The 19,522-nt window shown below is 40.3% G+C and overlaps 1 protein-coding gene across 2 annotated transcripts in view; it reads left to right on the top strand.

Moving 5' to 3' along the window:
- Positions 1 to 19,522, top strand: part of LOC126237527 (phospholipid-transporting ATPase ABCA3) — a 707,258-nt gene that overhangs the window by 352,694 nt on the left and 335,042 nt on the right. For both annotated transcript variants that reach the window (XM_049947708.1, XM_049947709.1), the window contains exon 16: positions 6,471 to 6,559. In XM_049947708.1, the coding sequence (XP_049803665.1) occupies positions 6,471 to 6,559 (89 nt within the window). The remainder of the gene's footprint in view (positions 1 to 6,470; positions 6,560 to 19,522) is intronic.

Raw genomic sequence — 19,522 nt, 5'->3', positions numbered from 1 at the left:
ACAAGATCATCTATCTAAATGAGGAAAAGTAATGGCCCTAGAACAGAACCCTGGGGAACACCATATCTTATTGTTCTTTCCTCCGAGCGGAAAACTGTGTTATTTATTTTATTCTGTACATTAATATCGTATTGAAGTGATACCTTCTGTCTGTGGTTTTGTAAGTAAGAGCATAGCCAGTTGTGAGCCACACCTCTTATTCCTCTTGTTTCCAATTTAGCAAGCAGTATTTTATGATCTAGTACGTCAAAGGCTTTAGAGAGATCTAAGAAGATACCTGCAGCTACATTATGTTGGTCAATTGATTTCAGTATGTGGTCCAACAGTTCAAAAATTGCTGTCTGGGTGGATAAAGATTTACTAAAACCATGTTGTTGAAAGCTGATTGGTGCGTGGTTTTTTATGAAATTTATAAGCTTGTCATAAAAAAGTTTTTCCAGGATTTTTTAAAAGATGCTTAATATGGATAATGGTCTATAATTGGATACTAAATCAGGGGAACCATTCTTTAGTAATGGTGAGACTTTAGCTATTTTGAGAGCATCTGGAAAAATGCCAGTTTTTAATGATTGGTTGTAGATGGTTGATAATGGCTTTACTATATGGGGAGCACACACCTTTAATATGAGGTCAGGTACTTCATCATAGCCACTAGAGATTTTATTGGGTAACAATTTTATTATGTTCCTACTTTCATCAGGGTTTGTTTCATAAACAAACATTGTAGCATTAGTGCTGTTTGACGTATTGGTGGAATTGAAGAATGATACCTTGCAGTTTGCCTGAATGAGATCTTCTGCTAGTGACGTGAAATATTCACTGAACTTGTGTACAACTGTGTATGGATCTGTGACCTTAGAGTCATTAAGTGTTAGAGAAATGTTTTCCTTTTCAGGTGTTGAACTACAAGTTTCTTTTTTAATAACTTTCCACATAGCTTTCATTTTGTTTGAAGAGTTTCTTATGAAATTGTCATTCCATAAAAGTTTTGCCTGTCTAATCACTCTAAGATAAGTTTTTTTTTGTAGGCTTTACAATAGTCAGAAAATTCTTCAGTGACTATGTATTTTTTGGAGCAATATTGGAGAAATCTGTTTCTCTCACTAGAAATTTTGATTCCTTTTGTTACCCACGACTTTCTATTTTGATTGCTTGAAGTTTTTGTTTCAAAAGGAAATGCTGTATTAAAGTAATAAAGGAAGGTGTTATGGAAGCTTAAGAACATACACTCCTGGAAATTGAAATAAGAACACCGTGAATTCATTGTCCCAGGAAGGGGAAACTTTATTGACACATTCCTGGGGTCAGATACATCACATGATCACACTGACAGAACCACAGGCACATAGACACAGGCAACAGAGCATGCACAATGTCGGCACTAGTACAGTGTATATCCACCTTTCGCAGCAATGCAGGCTGCTATTCTCCCATGGAGACGATCGTAGAGATGCTGGATGTAGTCCTGTGGAACGGCTTGCCATGCCATTTCCACCTGGCGCCTCAGTTGGACCAGCGTTCGTGCTGGACGTGCAGACCGCGTGAGACGACACTTCATCCAGTCCCAAACATGCTCAATGGGGGACAGATCGGGAGATCTTGCTGGCCAGGGTAGTTGACTTACACCTTCTAGAGCACGTTGGGTGGCACGGGATACATGCGGACGTGCATCGTCCTGTTGGAACAGCAAGTTCCCTTGCCGGTCTAGGAATGGTAGAACGATGGGTTCGATGACGGTTTGGATGTACCGTGCACTATTCAGTGTCCCCTCGACGATCACCAGTGGTGTACGGCCAGTGTAGGAGATCGCTCCCCACACCATGATGCCGGGTGTTGGCCCTGTGTGCCTCGGTCGTATGCAGTCCTGATTGTGGCGCTCACCTGCACGGCGCCAAACACGCATACGACCATCATTGGCACCAAGGCAGAAGCGACTCTCATCGCTGAAGACGACACGTCTCCATTCGTCCCTCCATTCACGCCTGTCGCGACACCACTGGAGGCGGGCTGCACGATGTTGGGGCGTGAGCGGAAGATGGCCTAACGGTGTGCGGGACTGTAGCCCAGCTTCATGGAGACGGTTGCGAATGGTCCTCGCCGATACCCCAGGAGCAACAGTGTCCCTAATTTGCTGGGAAGTGGCGGTGCGGTCCCCTATGGCACTGCGTAGGATCCTACGGTCTTGGCGTGCATCCGTGCATCGCTGCGGTCCGGTCCCAGGTCGACGGGCACGTGCACCTTCCGCCGACCACTGGCGACAACATCGATGTACTGTGGAGACCTCACGCCCCACGTGTTGAGCAATTCGGCGGTACGTCCACCCGGCCTCCCGCATGCCCACTATACGCCCTCGCTCAAAGTCCGTCAGCTGCACATACGGTTCATGTCCACGCTGTCGCGGCATGCTACCAGTGTTAAAGACTGCGATGGAGCTCCGTATGCCACGGCAAACTGGCTGACACTGACGGCGGCGGTGCACAAATGCTGCGCAGCTAGCGCCATTCGACGGCCAACACCGCGGGTCCTGGTGTGTCCGCTGTGCCGTGCGTGTGATCATTGCTTGTACAGCCCTCTCGCAGTGTCCGGAGCAAGTATGGTGGGTCTGACACACCGGTGTCAATGTGTTCCTTTTTCCATTTCCAGGAGTGTATTATCAACAGTTGTTTGCATGTAAACACTATCCCATTTTTTCTTAGCTAATAGGAAGTTAAAAATCCTAATATTGCCATCTGAAAAGTTTCTTCTTTGAAATACTTTTTTGGGGCTGATTTTACTATTATCCATGTCAACGCTCAGTAGCTGAGCATCATGGTCACTGTATCCCATGCTCAGTACTTCGCCAGTGAATTTGTAACCAGTATCAGTTATGAAGATTTGATCAATTATTGAATCAGTATGCTCTGTTGATCTTGTTGGAGAGTGTATTGTGGGGATCATATTAAAGGATTTGGTCATGTTTAACAAATCAAGTTTAGCATTACTGTTTTTTGATAAATCAATGTTAAAATCGCCACAAAGTATTATTCTCTTATTTAATGAGCTGACACTATTCAGCAGAACTGCTAATTTGGTCACAAAATTTGGAATATTACTACTTGGTGCTCTGTATACATTTATAATTATATAGTTTAGTTCAGGCAGCTTAACCATAGAAAGCTCAAATTCCTTATCTTCAGATAATGCAATCTGTTCATTTAGGCCTACCTCACTGAATTTTTTCTGGGCCTTTACAAATATAGCAGTACCGCCATGTGTGGAGAAATTCCTACAATAAAAGCTTGTTAATGAGTACCTTGGAATAGAGGTTGACTGAATTTCTTCTTTAGACAGCCAGTGTTCGGTAATACATATGACATCTGGATTTATTTGAGACTGAAGTAACACTTCCAGCATTTGAATCTTATTTCTGAATGACTGGACATTATGGTGTAATACAAGAAATGATGGACTTTGTGACTTTTCAGTTAAGGGTTTAATTAATTTCTTTTCTAAAGGTATTTCTGACACAGCACTTACCCTAAAAAATTGGCCGAGATTTTATTTTTGTGTGTGGCTTCTTGCACGCAATTTTCAGTAGCAGAGATGGTTTTGAGTGGTTGACACAGTTCTGCTTCCATCAAAGCTTCTGTTTTTGGCCTAAACCATTTTGTAATTTGTGGTTGTTTGGCGATCTTGATACTTGGGAATGTTTTTAACAATAGTTTGCAGGAGACGACATGGGATCTAATTTATAATGAACCAAATGCTAATGTAAAATTTAATCTACTCCATGATAAGTTCATATCATTATCTAAAAATAGCTTTCTGCAGAAACTAATCAGAAGGGACACTACATAAACAGCCATGTAAAAAAACCATGGATCACTAGAGGGATTAGAGTACCTTGTGGAAAAGACAAACGTGTCTTTTGGCAAGAGCAAGTAATTATCCTGCAGTAGTTGCACACTACAAAAACTACTCAAAATTACTAAGAAAAGTTATTAAAAAATCAAAGAACATGCACATAATGTCAGATATCAGTACTTCTGCCAACCAACGTAAGGTCATATGGAATGTAGTGAAGTGACAGACAGGACAACCAGCCACAGAGCAAGTTAACATCACTATTGAACTGAATGTAAGGGCTATGAATGTTGAGTCACAGGTGTCAAATGTTTTTATTAATCATTTCTTAAATATTGTAGAAAGCTTAGGGTGGACCAGTTCAAAAGAAAAATCACAGTTGTATGTTGAAAATGTACTTTCATAAATTTCAGTCACGTGTATGTATCACCAACTTCTCCATCTAAAATTAAGAAAATTATACATTCTCTCAAAAATAAAAGCTCATTTGGTTTTCATGGTATTCCTGGTAGAAAACTAGGAAATTTGTTCCCATGTAATAAGTCCAGTCTTACCTGAAAGATGAAGTACATCACTAACTCAAGCCATTTTTGCAGAGAGACTGAAATACGTGATTGTTAAACCCCTCTTTAAGAAAGGTGATAAGAGAGATGTCAGTAACTACTGACCTGTTTCACTACTGACATCATTCCCCAACACTTTTGAGAAGATGATGTATTCTAGAACAGTACCTCACCTTAGCAACAATGGTGTCCTTTGCATATCACAGTTTGGGTTTCAGAAAGGTTTCTCTACTGAGAATGCCATTTATATGTTCAGTTACCAGATCAGTTACCAGATTTTATGAGCATTAAATAATAAAACAGTGCTGGTTGGTATTTTCTCTGACATCTCTAAGGCATTTAACTGTGTGAATCACAATATTCTCCTAGATAAATTGACGTTTTATGGAACTGATGGTATAGCCAACCAAAGAATAATGTCATATGTAACTAAACAAATGCAGAAAGTTGTAATTAGTAATTCAGGCAATCTAGCCCAGGAACATAAATATTACTGGAGAGAAATAATCTATGGAGCCCCCCAAGGTTCAATCATAGGTTCACTACTGTTCCTCATAAATGTAAATGATCTTCCATCTAGTATACAACAAGCAGAGTTAGTTCTTTTTCTGGATGACACTAGTATTGTAATAAATCCAAGCAAACATACAGAAACAGAAGAAATGGTAAACAAAGTTCTTAAAAGTATCATTGACTGGTTTTCGCAAATGGTCTCACCCCCAATTTTTTTTCTTTTTTTTCTTAAAGACACAACATATTGAGTTCTGCTCACCCGGAAGTAATACACCAATGATAAGCGTAATGCATGGTGAGGAAACAATAAATAGAGTGGAAACTTCAAAATTCTTAGGGGACTGTATTGATGAGAATTTATTGAAAAAAGAAAAACACATTTTGGAATTCTTAAAACAACTTAGGTCAGCCAAGTTTGCGCTTACAGCCATTGCAAATCTTGGGGAGAGACAAATCAGTAAGCTGACATACGTATTTTTCATTTATTCTTCCAATAATGTCATATGGAATAGTGTTCTTCGGTAACTAATCCTTAAGAGAGTATTCATTGTGCACAGATGTGCTGTAAGAATAATAGGTGGTGCTCACTCATTTTGTAGACATCTGTTGAAGGAGTTGGGCATTCTGGCTACTGCTTCACTCATGCAGTTTGTTGTAAGTAATCCACTGAAGTTCGAAAGGAACAGTGAGGTACATAATTACAATATTGGAAGGAAAAACGACATTTGTTACTCCACATTAAGGTTGTCACAAATTAAGGAGGGCACAATTCTGCAATAAACATTTTTGATCACTTACCCAGTGATATAAAATGTCTGACAGATAGCAAAGTAAAATTTGATAACAAACTGAGGTAGTTTCTCATTGACAACTCCTGTTATTGTGTAGAAGAATTTCTATTAATTTAATGTGTAAAAGGTGGTGGTTAGGAATTACTAACTTACATTTTTAAATCCTTTTTCTTTTTGGAAAAAAACTTAGAAATGTTCAGAAAGTAACTGTATGTACAAATTAATTTGTGCTGTGAATGTAAAATGACTTGTTCCACATCATAATGACATGCAAAATGATCCATGAAACATATAACTAACTGACTTATGTGGAACAACTGAATCAAATCTATAATTCCAATTTTAAAATTCTTTGATTTCGAGAAATCAATATTGAAGTCTCTGCATATAATTATACTGTTCTCGAGCAAGTTACTTTCTTCCAAAAATTTCTCCGTATGACTATAAAAAACACTTAGTGCTGTACACAAATAAACTAAAGCTGTGTCATTCCTTGGTAATTCATCTATAGGGAATTTTATATCTTTTTCATTGGACATTCTGTAACAAAATATATGTATTTACACCCATGACTCCATATTTTCCTACAATTCGTACTACCTAGTTTGAATAGAGGGAGGTGTGTCACCTGTAACAGAGCTTGGCTGAGACAATGTATTTTCATTTTGAACTGCTCTTTCTTTATCATTTCCTATAATTAACTATTCTTAATATTTAATAAGTTGGTTTCAGACTTATGTAATAATTTTCTATTTTCTAGAGTTGGCAAAGATCAAGAGGTAGATGTGCTAAGAGATCATCATGCAAGTAATGAAAAATCTTTAAACAGCTCTGTTACGGAAGTTCCAGGTATGGCTATAAAGATAAATGTCATTATTTTTTATTAACAGAATTACAGAAGTCATTAATATATAATTAAGAGCTATAAACAATTTAGAATAGAAATCTCCTTCATACATATGTGATGTAGATATGTTAATTTTTTTTTTTTTTTTTTTTTTTTCATAAGAAGTCAGGCACAAAGAATGAAAAGTTTTCATTCTGCCTGTAATGATGTTATTATTTTGAATAAAGTGTAATTTGCCTCAAATATATACTTTGTAAACTGAATGCTACTGTTCAGTGCATGCAGTCCTTGAGCTTACCTGATGCAAGTATCATTTCCATATTCTTTTTACACATATGGATGCAGTTCAGAAAAAAAATGTGGAAAAACTTCTTCTTCTTCTTCGCAGATGGATCACTTAGGACCATGAGTAATCAACATTTGTTGGCCTTCCTTTGTGCCCAGTATTCCTTCATACGCAATGAATGGGCTAGTTTTCATTGCGCAGTCCATGTATGTCAGTTAGTTTCTCTCTCTTCTTCCTCAAAACCCCGTGTGTTTGTGATTTTTCTGATTTCACTTCTGCCATGTAGATTTGGAGATCCTAATTCTCTCAGGTCTTTTTCCATCTGTTTGTACCAGTTCAGTCTTGTAGTTTTGTTCTTTAAAAATGTATGGATTTTGTGTGTTACCTTGCTTGAGCCCATTGTTTCTAAATGCCCCATGAATTGGATTCTTCTCATGCGCATTGTGTCTGTTATTTTGGAGATATTTTTATGTATTTCTGCATCTTTAGTTCTTGGTCGTAGGATTTTCCTCATTATTTTATGTTATTTCACTTCTGATTCCCCTTTTAGTGTTCTGTGTTGAAGATTTAGTGTCTCAGATGTGTAGAGAGCTTCGGGTTTAATTACTGTTGTGTAATGTCATATTTTGCAGTTCCACGAGAGACTCTTTTCGTTAACTGAAATGCCGTCTCCATTTTCTGCACTCTTGATCTGACAGAATTCTTTTCATTATAATTTTCCTTAATCCATTCACCTAAATATTTAAATTCCATTACTCGAAAGATGTAGTTATTACCAATTTTGAGTTCAGAAGGTGCATCTTTGATGTTAGTCATCAATTTTGTTTTCTCACGTAAAATTTCTAATCCTGTTTTTGCTGTCTGGTCTTGTAATAATTCTAGCTGTTTTTGTGTATCGGTAATGTCTTGGGCAATCAGTGCCATGTCATCAGCAGATGCTAAACAGTTCAATTCTATGCCCTTACATTTTGGTCCCAGTCTGTGTACTGGTGCACCTGCTTTTCTTCATTCTCGAACAACTTTTTCAAGAGTCCATCCCCTTGTCATACTCCTGTGTCTATTTCAAATTCTGTGCTCAATTCTCCCATAAATTGTACTTTGGATTTGGTCTCCATGTGTGTTTCTTTTATTATGTTTGTTGTCTTTTGATCTAGTCCAAATTCTAACACTTCTCGGTCTGTACTGTCATATGCTTTTTTAAAGTCAACAAATGTGATGACATAACTTTTGTTTGAGGTACTATCGAGTTTTTCAAGTTAAGGATTTGTTCTACGCATGATCGACCTATTCTGAATCCACCTTCTCCTAGTTTTGAATCCAGTTGAGGTTCTACTCGGTCTAGTAGGACTTTAGATAGAATTTTGTATGTTATTGATGATAAAGACATTCCACAACAGTAGTTGGGGTCTGTTTTACTTCCTTTTTTGTACAGAGGCTGTCTGATTGCTGTCTTCCAATCTGTGGCGATTTTTTCATTTTTCCAGATTTCATCTCTAATTCCTTTGAGTTTTGCAATAAGATTTTCTCCTGCATTTTTCCATAACTCTGTGATGATTTGGTCTTCTCCTGATTCGTTGTTATTTTTCAGTGACTGAATTATCTCTTTAATCTCCTGTAAACTTGGTGGCTTTGAGTCTGGGTTTCATTGTTTTATTTGGCTCTTCTTCTGTGAACTGTTTTCAAGTTGAGCAATCTATACTTGTCATTAGATTTTCAACTGAAATAGTCTTGATATGTATCTTACAGCTCAAGCCTTATTGAAATGATTGTAAATAATGACAAACTTTACAGAAAATCAATGTCATGTAACTGAAGATTTGGGAAAAAACAATAAGTAATGAAGCTGGCAGTAAAAGTCATTTGCCAATGCATTACGAACATTGATTTTTGGGATATCAGATAGTTTATATTGGGAACATGACAGAAAGTAAAGAATTGAGAAAAGTGTAAAATATGATACACATTACAGGGAGCAAAATTTTTCAGGATGGCAGATTGACAGTGACATACAGGGCTATTACATATGATTGAAGCAATTTCATAAATTCACTGTAGCTCCATTCATTGACATATGGTCACGACACACTACAGATACGTAGAAAAACTCATAAAGTTTTGTTCGGCTGAAGCCGCACTTCAGGTTTCTGCCGCCAGAGCGCTCGAGAGCGCAGTGAGACAAAATGGCGACAGGAGCCGAGAAAGCGTATGTCGTGCTTGAAATGCACTCACATCAGTCAGTCATAACAGTGCAACGACACTTCAGGACAAAGTTCAACAAAGATCAACCAACTGCTAACTCCATTCGGCGATGGTATGCGCAGTTTAAAGCTTCTGGATGCCTCTGTAAGGGGAAATCAACGGGTCGGCCTGCAGTGAGCGAAGAAACTGTTGAACGCGTGCGGGCAAGTTTCACGCGTAGCCTGCGGAAATTGGCTCATGCCACAACTGGAGACCGTCAGCGCCGACTTCAACAGGATGGTGCTCCACCGCACTTCCATCATGATGTTCGGCATTTCTTAAACAGGAGATTGGGAAACCGATGGATCGGTCGTGGTGGAGATCATGATCAGCAATTCATGTCATGGCCTCCACGCTCTCCCAACTTAACCCCATGCGATTTCTTTCTGTGGGGTTATGTGAAAGATTCAGTGTTTAAGCCTCCTCTACCAAGAAACGTGCCAGAACTGCGAGCTCGCATCAACGATGCTTTCGAACTCATTGATGAGGACATGCTGCGCCGAGTGTGGGAGGAACTTGATTATCGGCTTGATGTCTGCCGAATCACTAAAGGGGCACATATCGAACATTTGTGAATGCCTAAAAAAAGTTTTTGAGTTTTTGTATGTGTGTGCAAAGCATTGTGAAAATATCTCAAATAATAAAGTTATTGTAGAGCTGTGAAATCGCTTCAATCATTTGTAATAACCCTGTACAGAGTACTCAGTAAGAGTTAACAATGTCTTTAGGCATCACAAAAAGAAAGGAAAATACGTGCTTATGTCCTGTAGGCAATGAAGTCGAGTGAGATGCAGAACATACCCACTCTGGGCAGGCTGGGGAAAGAAGAAGGAACCATGTCAGCAGTTGGTGTAATCTGTTTAGGGAAACCACAGAATTCCTGGATTGCTGGAAGGGGATCTGAATCCAACTCCACACAGATGCCAGTCCAGTGTGTTAATTTTGTGTCAGCAGTTATGAGGATGAAGGTAGAATATGGGAACCATTTGTATGCATGTTTAATACTGTCAAAGTAGGTTTTCTTATTTATTTGTGACAGTTTTACACAATTTCTTGATCTATTAGGTGGTATAGCTGACATAAATCCACTGCTGAAGCATCATAAATGATCATGTGTGTTTTCTGGGGAATGTGCTGCTGTTATGAATGCAACATTATATTAATATATCTAAAAACAAAGATGATGTGACTTACCAAACGAAAGCACTGGCACGTCGATAGACACACAAACAAACACAAACATACACACAAAATTCTAGCTTTCGCAACCAACGGTTGCCTTGTCAGGAAAGAGGGAAGGAGAGGGAAAGACGAAAGGATTTGGGTTTTAAGGGAGAGGGTAAGGAGTCATTCCAATCCCGGGAGCGGAAAGACTTACCTTATGGGGAAAAAGGACGGGTATACACTCGCACACACACACATATCCATCCACACATATACAGACACAAGCAGACATATACAGAGGCAAAGAGTTTGGGCAGAGATGTCAGTCGAGGCGGAAGTGCAGAGGCAAAGATGTTGTTGAATGACAGGTGAGGTATGAGTGGCAGCAACTTGAAATTAGCGGAGATTGAGGCCTGGTGGATAATGGGAAGAGAGGATATATTGAAGAGCAAGTTCCCATCTCCGGAGTTCGGATAGGTTGGTGTTAGTGGGAAGTATCCAGATAGCCCAGACGGTGTAACACTGTGCCAAGATGTGCTGGCCATGCACCAACGCATGTTTCGCCACAGGGTGATCCTCATTACCAACAAACACTGTCTGCCTGTGTCCATTCATGCGAATGGACAGTTTATTGCTGGTCATTCCCACATAGAATGCGTCACAGTGTAGGCAGGTCAGTTGGTAGATCACGTGGGTGCTTTCACACGTGGCTCTGCCTTTGATCGTGTACACCTTCCGGGTTACAGGACTGGAGTAGGTGGTGGTGGGAGGGTGCATGGGACAGGTTTTGAACCGGGGGCGGTTACAAGGGTAGGAGCCAGAGGGTAGGGAAGGTGGTTTGGGGATTTCATAGGGATGAACTAACAGGTTACGAAGGTTAGGTGAATGGCGGAAAGACACTCTTGGTGGAGTGGGGAGGATTTCATGAAGGATGGATCTCATTTCAGGGCAGGATTTGAGGAAGTCGTATCCCTGCTGGAGAGCCACATTCAGAGTCTGATCCAGTCCCGGAAAGTATCCTGTCACAAGTGGGGCACTTTTGTGGTTCTTCTGTGGGAGGTTCTGGGTTTGAGAGGATGAGGAAGTGGCTCTGGTTATTTGCTTCTGTACCAGGTCGGGAGGCTAGTTGCGGGATGCGAAATCTGTTGTCAGGTTGTTGGTGTAATTGTTCAGGGATTCCGGACTGGAGCAGATTCGTTTGCCATGAAGACCTAGGTTGTAGGGAAGGGACCGTTTGATGTGGAATGGGTGGCAGCTGTCATAATAGAGGTACTGTTGCTTGTTGGTGGGTTTGATGTGGACGGACGTGTGAAGCTGGCCATTGGACAGGTGGAGGTCAACATCAAGGAAAGTGGCATGGGATTTGGAGTAGGACCAGGTGAATCTGATGGAACCAAAGGAGTTGAGGTTCGAGAGGAAATTCTGGAGTTCTTCTTCACTGTGAGTCCAGATCATGAAGATGTCATCAATAAATCTGTACCAAACTTTGGGTTGGCAGGCCTGGGTAACCAAGAAGGCTTCCTCTAAGCGACCCATGAATAGGTTGGTGTACGAAGGGGCCATCCTGGTACCCATGGCTGTTCCCTTTAATTGTTGGTATGTCTGGTCTTCAAAAGTGAAGAATTTGTGGGTCAGGATGAAGCTGGCTAAGGTAATGAGGAAAGAGGTTTTAGGTAGGGTGGCAGGTGATCGGCGTGAAAGGAAGTGCTCCATCGCAGCGAGGCCCTGGACGTGCGGGATATTTGTGTATAAGGAAGTGGCATCAATGGTTACAAGGATGGTTTTCGGGGGTAACGGATTGGGTAGGGATTCCAGGCGTTCGAAAAAGTGGTTGGTGTCTTTGATGAAGGGTGGGAGACTTCATGTAATGGTTTGAAGGTGTTGATCTACGTAGGCAGAGATATGTTCTGTGGGGGCTTGGTAACCAGCTACAATGGGGCGGCCGGGATGATTGGGTTTGTGAATTTTAGGAAGAAGGTAGAAGGTAGGGCTGCGGGGTGTCGGTGGGGTTAGGAGGTTGATGGAGTCAGGTGAAAGGTTTTGCAGGGGGCCTAAGGTTCTGAGGATTCCTTGAAGCTCCGCCTGGACATCAGGAATGGGATTACCTTGGCAAACTTTGTATGTAGTGTTGTCTGAAAGCTGACGCAGTCCCTCAGCCACATACTCCCGACGATCAAGTACCACGGTCGTGGAACCCTTGTCCGCCGGAAGAATGACGATGGACCGGTCAGCCTTCAGATCACGGATAGCCTGGGCTTCAGCAGTGGTGATGTTGGGAGTAGGATTAAGGTTTTTTAAGAAGGATTGAGAGGCACGGCTGGAAGTCAGAAATTCCTGGAAGGTTTGAGAGGGTGATTTTGAGGAAGAAGGGGTGGGTCCCGCTGTGACGGAGGATGGAACTGTTCCAGGCAGGGTTCAATTTGGGTAGTGTCTTGGGGAGTTGGATCATTAGGGGTAGGATTCGGATCATTTTTCTTCGTGGCAAAGTGACACTTCCAGCAGAGAAGTATCTGCTGGAAGTATGAAATAGTATAACATTATGAAAAGGATACACTGCTACCAGTGAAGATGCTGAGTCACATACAAGCATAACAGAAAGGCTGCTAAACATTATCTTCAACTTTTGTAGTCCTGTCTTCCTCAGTTGCGTGTAATCTTAAATGTGCAAACAATATGTATGAGTCTTCTAAAACAAACCCTTTGGTTGCTTCATGTAAACTATTTTTTTTCAAATCATCATTAAGGAATGCAGAAATGGCCCGATTTGCATATCTCGTGGAGCTGTTATGGCTACTAAAAACCGAGTGAGGTGGCGCAGTGGTTAGCCCACTGGACTCGCATTCGGGAGGACGACGGTTCAATCCCGTCTCCATCCATCCTGATTTAGGTTTTCCGTGATTTTCCTAAATCGTTTCAGGCAAATGCCGGGATGGTTCCTTTGAAAGGGCACGGCCGATTTCCTTCCCAGTCCTTCCCTAACCCGAGCTTGCGCTCTGTCTCTAATGACCTCGTTGTCAACGGGACGTTAAACACTAACCACCACCACCACCACCACTACTAAAACACTGGGTCATATTGGACCACAAGAGAGATTGTCTGTTCATAATTGTTGCCTTCTCATTGCGAAAAGCCTTTCGTGCATAATCTAGCTCTGATGTGGTCAATTCTGATTCACACGATTGACCCATTTACATCTAGCTGCCTATGATTGTGTGGCAATGGTACCAGATCCCAAGTTTTGGTCTTCTTCAAACACACCATTTCATCTTAAAGTGCTTGCTTCCACTTGGATGTCTCTTGTGGTGCCATCACTTCTTTAAATGTTTGAGGTTCTAATATACCGGCAAAACAGGCTATTTCTTGGTCCCAAAAATGAGCACGTACTCTCAGATTAGATCAATCTCCCAGATCCAGCCTTTAATTTTCTTTGACTTGTGCACTAGTATCATCTTCTTTAGATTCCTCTTGACCATCTTCTGCAGGATTGTCACCTAAGAAAAATTCAGCATGTCTTTGTTCCACGTTTAAGTAGTACATTTACAATAGATTGTGACTCAGGATTGTAAAGATGATAATTGGTACTACATCCATCGTAGCAAACCGTGATCAGTGACCTCCATTTACTACCCCGTTTTTATGAAGATTGGTCAGGAATGTGCACATATGCTGATGATACAAACCGTTTTTCAAGCGATGTAATAGTATTATTTGCTTTACATGGTCGTTGACATACTGCCTCTGCACACAGTTTGTGAGATAAGTCTCTACTCAATAATATAGTGTGTGCACACCCAACAATGGATCTGTTTTCTTGATCAATTTGGCCATTCTGCTGTGGTGTATAGAGACATGTATTCTCTTGTATTATTCCATTTTGCTTGAAATAATCTTCAAATTGCATATTTATCTATATGGTTCCATTGTCACTTCTCAAAACTCTGATTTTGTTTCCAGTTTGTCTTTCAGTCAGTCTCTGAAATTCCAAAACCATAGGGAAATATCATGTTTGCTTTTAAGAAAATACAAAACTTATGAAGAGCAATCATCTTTGAACACTATGTACAAATAGGCACCTCCAGGAGATGATTTTCTCATCCATCCACTCAAAGCAAAACAGAAACTTTTGATCTTTATTTGAAATTTGACTAAAACAATTTTCTCTTCATCTTGCCATACTCACATGAGTCACAATGAAGATCTTCCTCTTTATTCATTTTTAAACCAGAATTTAAGTTCATGTTAGCTATATTCTTCAGACCACTGAAATGGTTGTGTCCAAGTCTCTCTTGCCAGATCATTATGGAATTCAAAGATGCAGTAGTCATACATCTGGATATTTAAACAACATTTGGTAACACTGATTTTCCATATTGATTTCTGCTGCAACTAGACCTGAATTGTGAACTTCCAATTCTCTTGTTGCTAAAAATAACTTTCATTCCTCTTTTTGTGATTGCTCCCACTGGAAATAAGTGTTTCTTTAGCTTAAGAATACATAATGTATATTCCATAGTGTAAGGTTGCCATTTTCCCCTCAACTGATGATAATACATCAATGGATCCAATGCTTTCTGCTTCAACAATCGAGTCATCTCCAGTTTGAGCCACAAGATTGAATTGACATGAAAGTGTTGTACCAATCTTCAGTTGATGTCACATGTTTTGACACAACACTATCGGCTAACCAAATATTTTTGCAACCTGGAGCAAAAGCATCAGCTTGTTCTGCACTCAAAGCCAGTTGCTCAGAATTATCAGTCTTTGTTTCAAGTTTTGTTAAAAGTTTTCTGCACTCAGATTTGAAATGTCGAATAACATTCAGTGTGTTTTCTATTGACGATGTTAGACGAATTGTGATTCTTTGAACTGTACTTGCTTGTTTTGTCCACATAACTGCTGCAAAGGCTATTGACTTTTCCTCATATTCTAAAAGCTTTTGTCCTTCTTTCAATAAGATTGAAGTCAGATTATCAAAAGTGCATTGATCTTCAGCTCACAAGTCCCACACAGTCAAAAACATTCCAAATTTTACTGCCAGACTTCCCAAAGCTGTACCCATATTGTCAATTTCTGTCCAGCTAATGCTTGTACTTAAGATTCAACTTGACTTATATGTTGTATGATTGTGTCTGTTGGCAACTTTCTGTGATAAAAAAATTTCTGCCTCAAGACCATTTTATTAGCTGCAGATCACTGCTAATGAATAGTGTTTACTCTGGTCCACATTTCTGCTGCATTTATGGACGTCATGACACTGCACTCATAGCAGACAGCATGAGTATTGCCTTCGTATTTAAGTCATCCCAAGCTATTTGACTTTCACCAGCTTCAGTTGGCTTCAGTTTCCCCTCCGTGATATGAAGACCAGTGTGAAAACAATTTGTAACTAGTACTTCTTACCCTCAAATTTCTGGATACTGTAAGTCTTCAATTTATCCAACTTTGTGTAAGTCAAAATGTCAAACAAATTTATAGTATCCAGAATGAGATTTTCACTCTGCAGTGGAGTGTGCACTGATATGAAACTTCCTGGCAGATTAAAACTGTGTGCCCGAACGAGACTCGAACTCGGGACCTTTGCCTTTCGCGGGCAAGAGCGCTACCAACTGAGCTACCGGAGCACGACTCACGCCCGGTACTCACAGCTTTACTTCTGCCAGTACCTCGTCTCCTACCTTCCAAACTTTACAGAAGCTCTCCTGCAAACCTTGCAGAACTAGCACTTCTGAAAGAAAGGATATTGCGGAGACATGGCCCCAGGCTGTGGCTAAGCCATGTCTCCGCAATATCCTTTCTTTCAGAAGTGCTAGTTCTGCAAGGTTTGCAGGAGAGCTTCTGTAAAGTTTGGAAGGTAGGAGACGAGGTACTGGCAGAAGTAAAGCTGTGAGTACTGGGCGTGAGTCGTGCTCCGGTAGCTCAGTTGGTAGCGCTCTTGCCCGCGAAAGACAAAGGTCCCGAGTTCGAGTCTCGGTCGGGCACACAGTTTTAATCTGCCAGGAAGTTTCAAATTTATAGTACTTTGTTCAAAACAACAATGGAGGTTGTCCACAAGAGACCATCAAAACACAACGGTTCCTGAACTTGAGTGTCAAACTTGAAATGTCATGGTTGTTGTTGTGGTCTTCAGTCCTGAGACTGGTTTGATGCAGCTCTCCATGCTACTCTATCCTGTGCAAGCTTCTTCATCTCCCAGTACCTACTGCAACCTACATCCTTCTGAATCTGCTTAGTGTATTCATCTCTTGGTCTCCCCCTAGGATTTTTATCCTCCACACTGCCCTCCAATACTAAATTGGTGATCCCTTGATGCCTCAGAACATGTCCTACCAACCGATCCCTTCTTCTGGTCAAGTTGTGCCACAAACTCCTCTTCTCCCCAATCCTATTCAGTACCTCCTCATTAGTTATGTGATCTACCCATCTAATCTTCAGCATTCTTCTGTAGCACCACATTTCAAAAGCTTCTATTCTCTCCTTGTCCAAACTATTTACCGTCCATGTTTCACTTCCATACATGGCTACACTCCATACAAATACTTTCAGAAATGACTTCCTGACACTTAGATCTATATTCGATGTTAACAAATTTCTCTTCTTCAGAAACACTTTCCTTGCCATTGCCAGTCTACATTTTATATCCTCTCTACTTCTACCATCATCAGTTATTTTGCTCCCCAAATAGCAAAACTCCTTTACTACTTTAAGTGCCTCATTTCCTAATCTAATACCCTCAACATCACCCGACTTAATTCGACTACATTCCATTATCCTCGTTTTGCTTTTGTTGATGTTCATCTTATATCCTCCCTTCAAGACACCATCCATTCCGTTCAACTGCTCTTCCAAGTCCTTTGCTGTCTCTGACAGAATTACAATGTCATCGGCAAACCTCAAGGTTTTTATTTCTTCTCCATGGATTTTAATACCTATTCCGAATTTCTCTTTTGTTTCCTTTACTGCTTGCTCAATATATAGATTGAATAACATTGGGGAGAGGCTACAACCCTGTCTTACTCCCTTCCCAATCACTGCTTCCCTTTCTTGTCCCTAGAATCTTATAACTGCCATCTGGTTTCTGTACAAATTGTATATAGCCTTTCGCTCCCTGTATTTTACCCCAGCCACCTTTAGAATTTGAAAGAGAGTATTCCAGTCAACATTGTCAAAAGCTTTCTCTAAATCTACAAATGCTAGAAACATAGGTTTGCCTTTCCTTAATCTTTCTTCTAAGATAAGTCGTAAGGTCAGTATTGCCTCACGTGTTCCAGTATTTCTACGGAATCCAAACTGATCTTCTCCGAGGTCGGCTTCTACTAGTGTTTCCATTCGTCTGTAAAGAATTCGTGTTAGTATTTTGCAGCTGTGGCTTATTAAACTGATTGTTCGGTAATTCTCACATCTGTCAACACCTGCTTTCTTTGGGATTGGAATTATTATATTCTTCTTGAAGTCTGAGGGTATTTCGCCTGTTTCATACATCTTGCTCACCAGATGGTAGAGTTTTGTTAGGACTGGCTCTCCCAAGGCCGTCAGTAGTTCCAATGGAATGTTGTCTACTCCGGGGGCCTTGTTTCGACTCAGGTCTTTCAGTGCTCTGTCAAACTCTTCACGCAGTATCGTATCTCCCATTTCATCTTCATCTACATCCTCTTCCATTTCCATAATATTGTCCTCAAGTACATCGCCCTTGTATAGACCCTCTGTATACTCCTTCCACCTTTCTGCTTTCCCTTCTTTGCTTAGAACTGGGTTTCCATCTGAGCTCTTGATGTTCATACAAGTGGTTCTCTTATCTCCAAAGGTCTCTTTAATTTTCCTGTAGGCAGTATCTATCTTACCCCTAGTGAGATAAGCCTCTACATCCTTACATTTGTCCTCTAGCCATCCCTGCTTAGCCATTTTGCACTTCCTGTCGATCTCATTTTTGAGACGTTTGTATTCCTTTTTGCCTGCTTCATTTACTGCATTTTTATATTTTCTCCTTTCATCAATTAAATTCAATATTTCTTCTGTTATCCAAGGATTTCTACTAGCCCTCGTCTTTTTACCTACTTCATCCTCTGCTGCCTTCACTACTTCATCCCTCAAAGCTACCCATTCTTCTTCTACTGTATTTCTTTCCCCCATTCCTGTCAATTGTTCCCTTATGCTCTCCCTGAAACTCTGTACAACCTCTGGTTCTTTCAGTTTATCCAGGTCCCATCTCCTTAAATTCCCACCTTTTTGCAGTTTCTTCAGTTTTAATCTACAGGTCATAACCAATAGATTGTGGTCAGAGTTCACATCTGCCCCTGGAAATGTCTTACAATTTAAAACCTGGTTCCTAAATCTCTGTCTTACCATTATATAATCTATCTGATACCTTTTAGTATCTCCAGGGTTCTTCCATGTATACAACCTTCTATCATGATTCTTAAACCAATTGTTAGCTATGATTAAGTTGTGCTCTGTGCAAAATTCTACCAGGCGGCTTCCTCTTTCATTTCTTAGCCCCAATCCATATTCACCTACTACGTTTCCTTCTCTCCCTTTTCCTACACTCGAATTCCAGTCACCCATGACTATTAAATTTTCGTCTCCCTTCACTATCTGAATAATTTCTTTTATTTCATCATACATTTCTTCAATTTCTTTGTCATGGTTAACTTGTCTAAAACTCTGACCAAACACAGTGACTTTACAAAAAAAATGAAGTTTTTCTGAAAATCGCAGGGTGAAATAAATCAGAGTTAAATAAAAAATTGCTCGTTTTATTAGAAGTAAGAGGGACACTATAACCATAGTGAAAAAAGGAAACCAAAGAGATATTTTTGTGACATCACAGGAACAGACATGCACAGAACAAACGTTAATATCTGGTATGCTCACATTACGCGAAGCCAACAGGAACATTCCATACAGCAAGCTCACTCTTGTTAGCAATATGGTATGGTATGAAAAGGTGGTGAAAAGAAGAACAGAGAAAAATGATGTTGTATGATAAGACAGGTTGTATGATAAAACAGTGAATGAAACAAAATATGTGCAGAAAGAAAAGTAATGAAATGAGCAAAGAGAGTGAGAATAAGTAATAACAAACTACATCAAATATCATCCTGCCATTTGTCAACATTTCTTCCTGACAACACTTTGAGCACCGTGATCAGCATTAATATTCACTCCCCTAAAGATATTAATCTTTAGGGGAGTGAATTTAGGATGAACTCTGCAATTCATGATCACAAGACTAGAAATAAAAATAATTTACAATATACTAGGCATTCCTCTCTAGAATTCA

This window comes from Schistocerca nitens, chromosome 2, assembly GCF_023898315.1.
Source record: "Schistocerca nitens isolate TAMUIC-IGC-003100 chromosome 2, iqSchNite1.1, whole genome shotgun sequence".
NCBI lineage: Eukaryota > Metazoa > Arthropoda > Insecta > Orthoptera > Acrididae > Schistocerca > Schistocerca nitens.
Note: the sequence above shows the minus strand (reverse complement) of the source record. Positions and strands in the feature narration are given on the sequence as shown.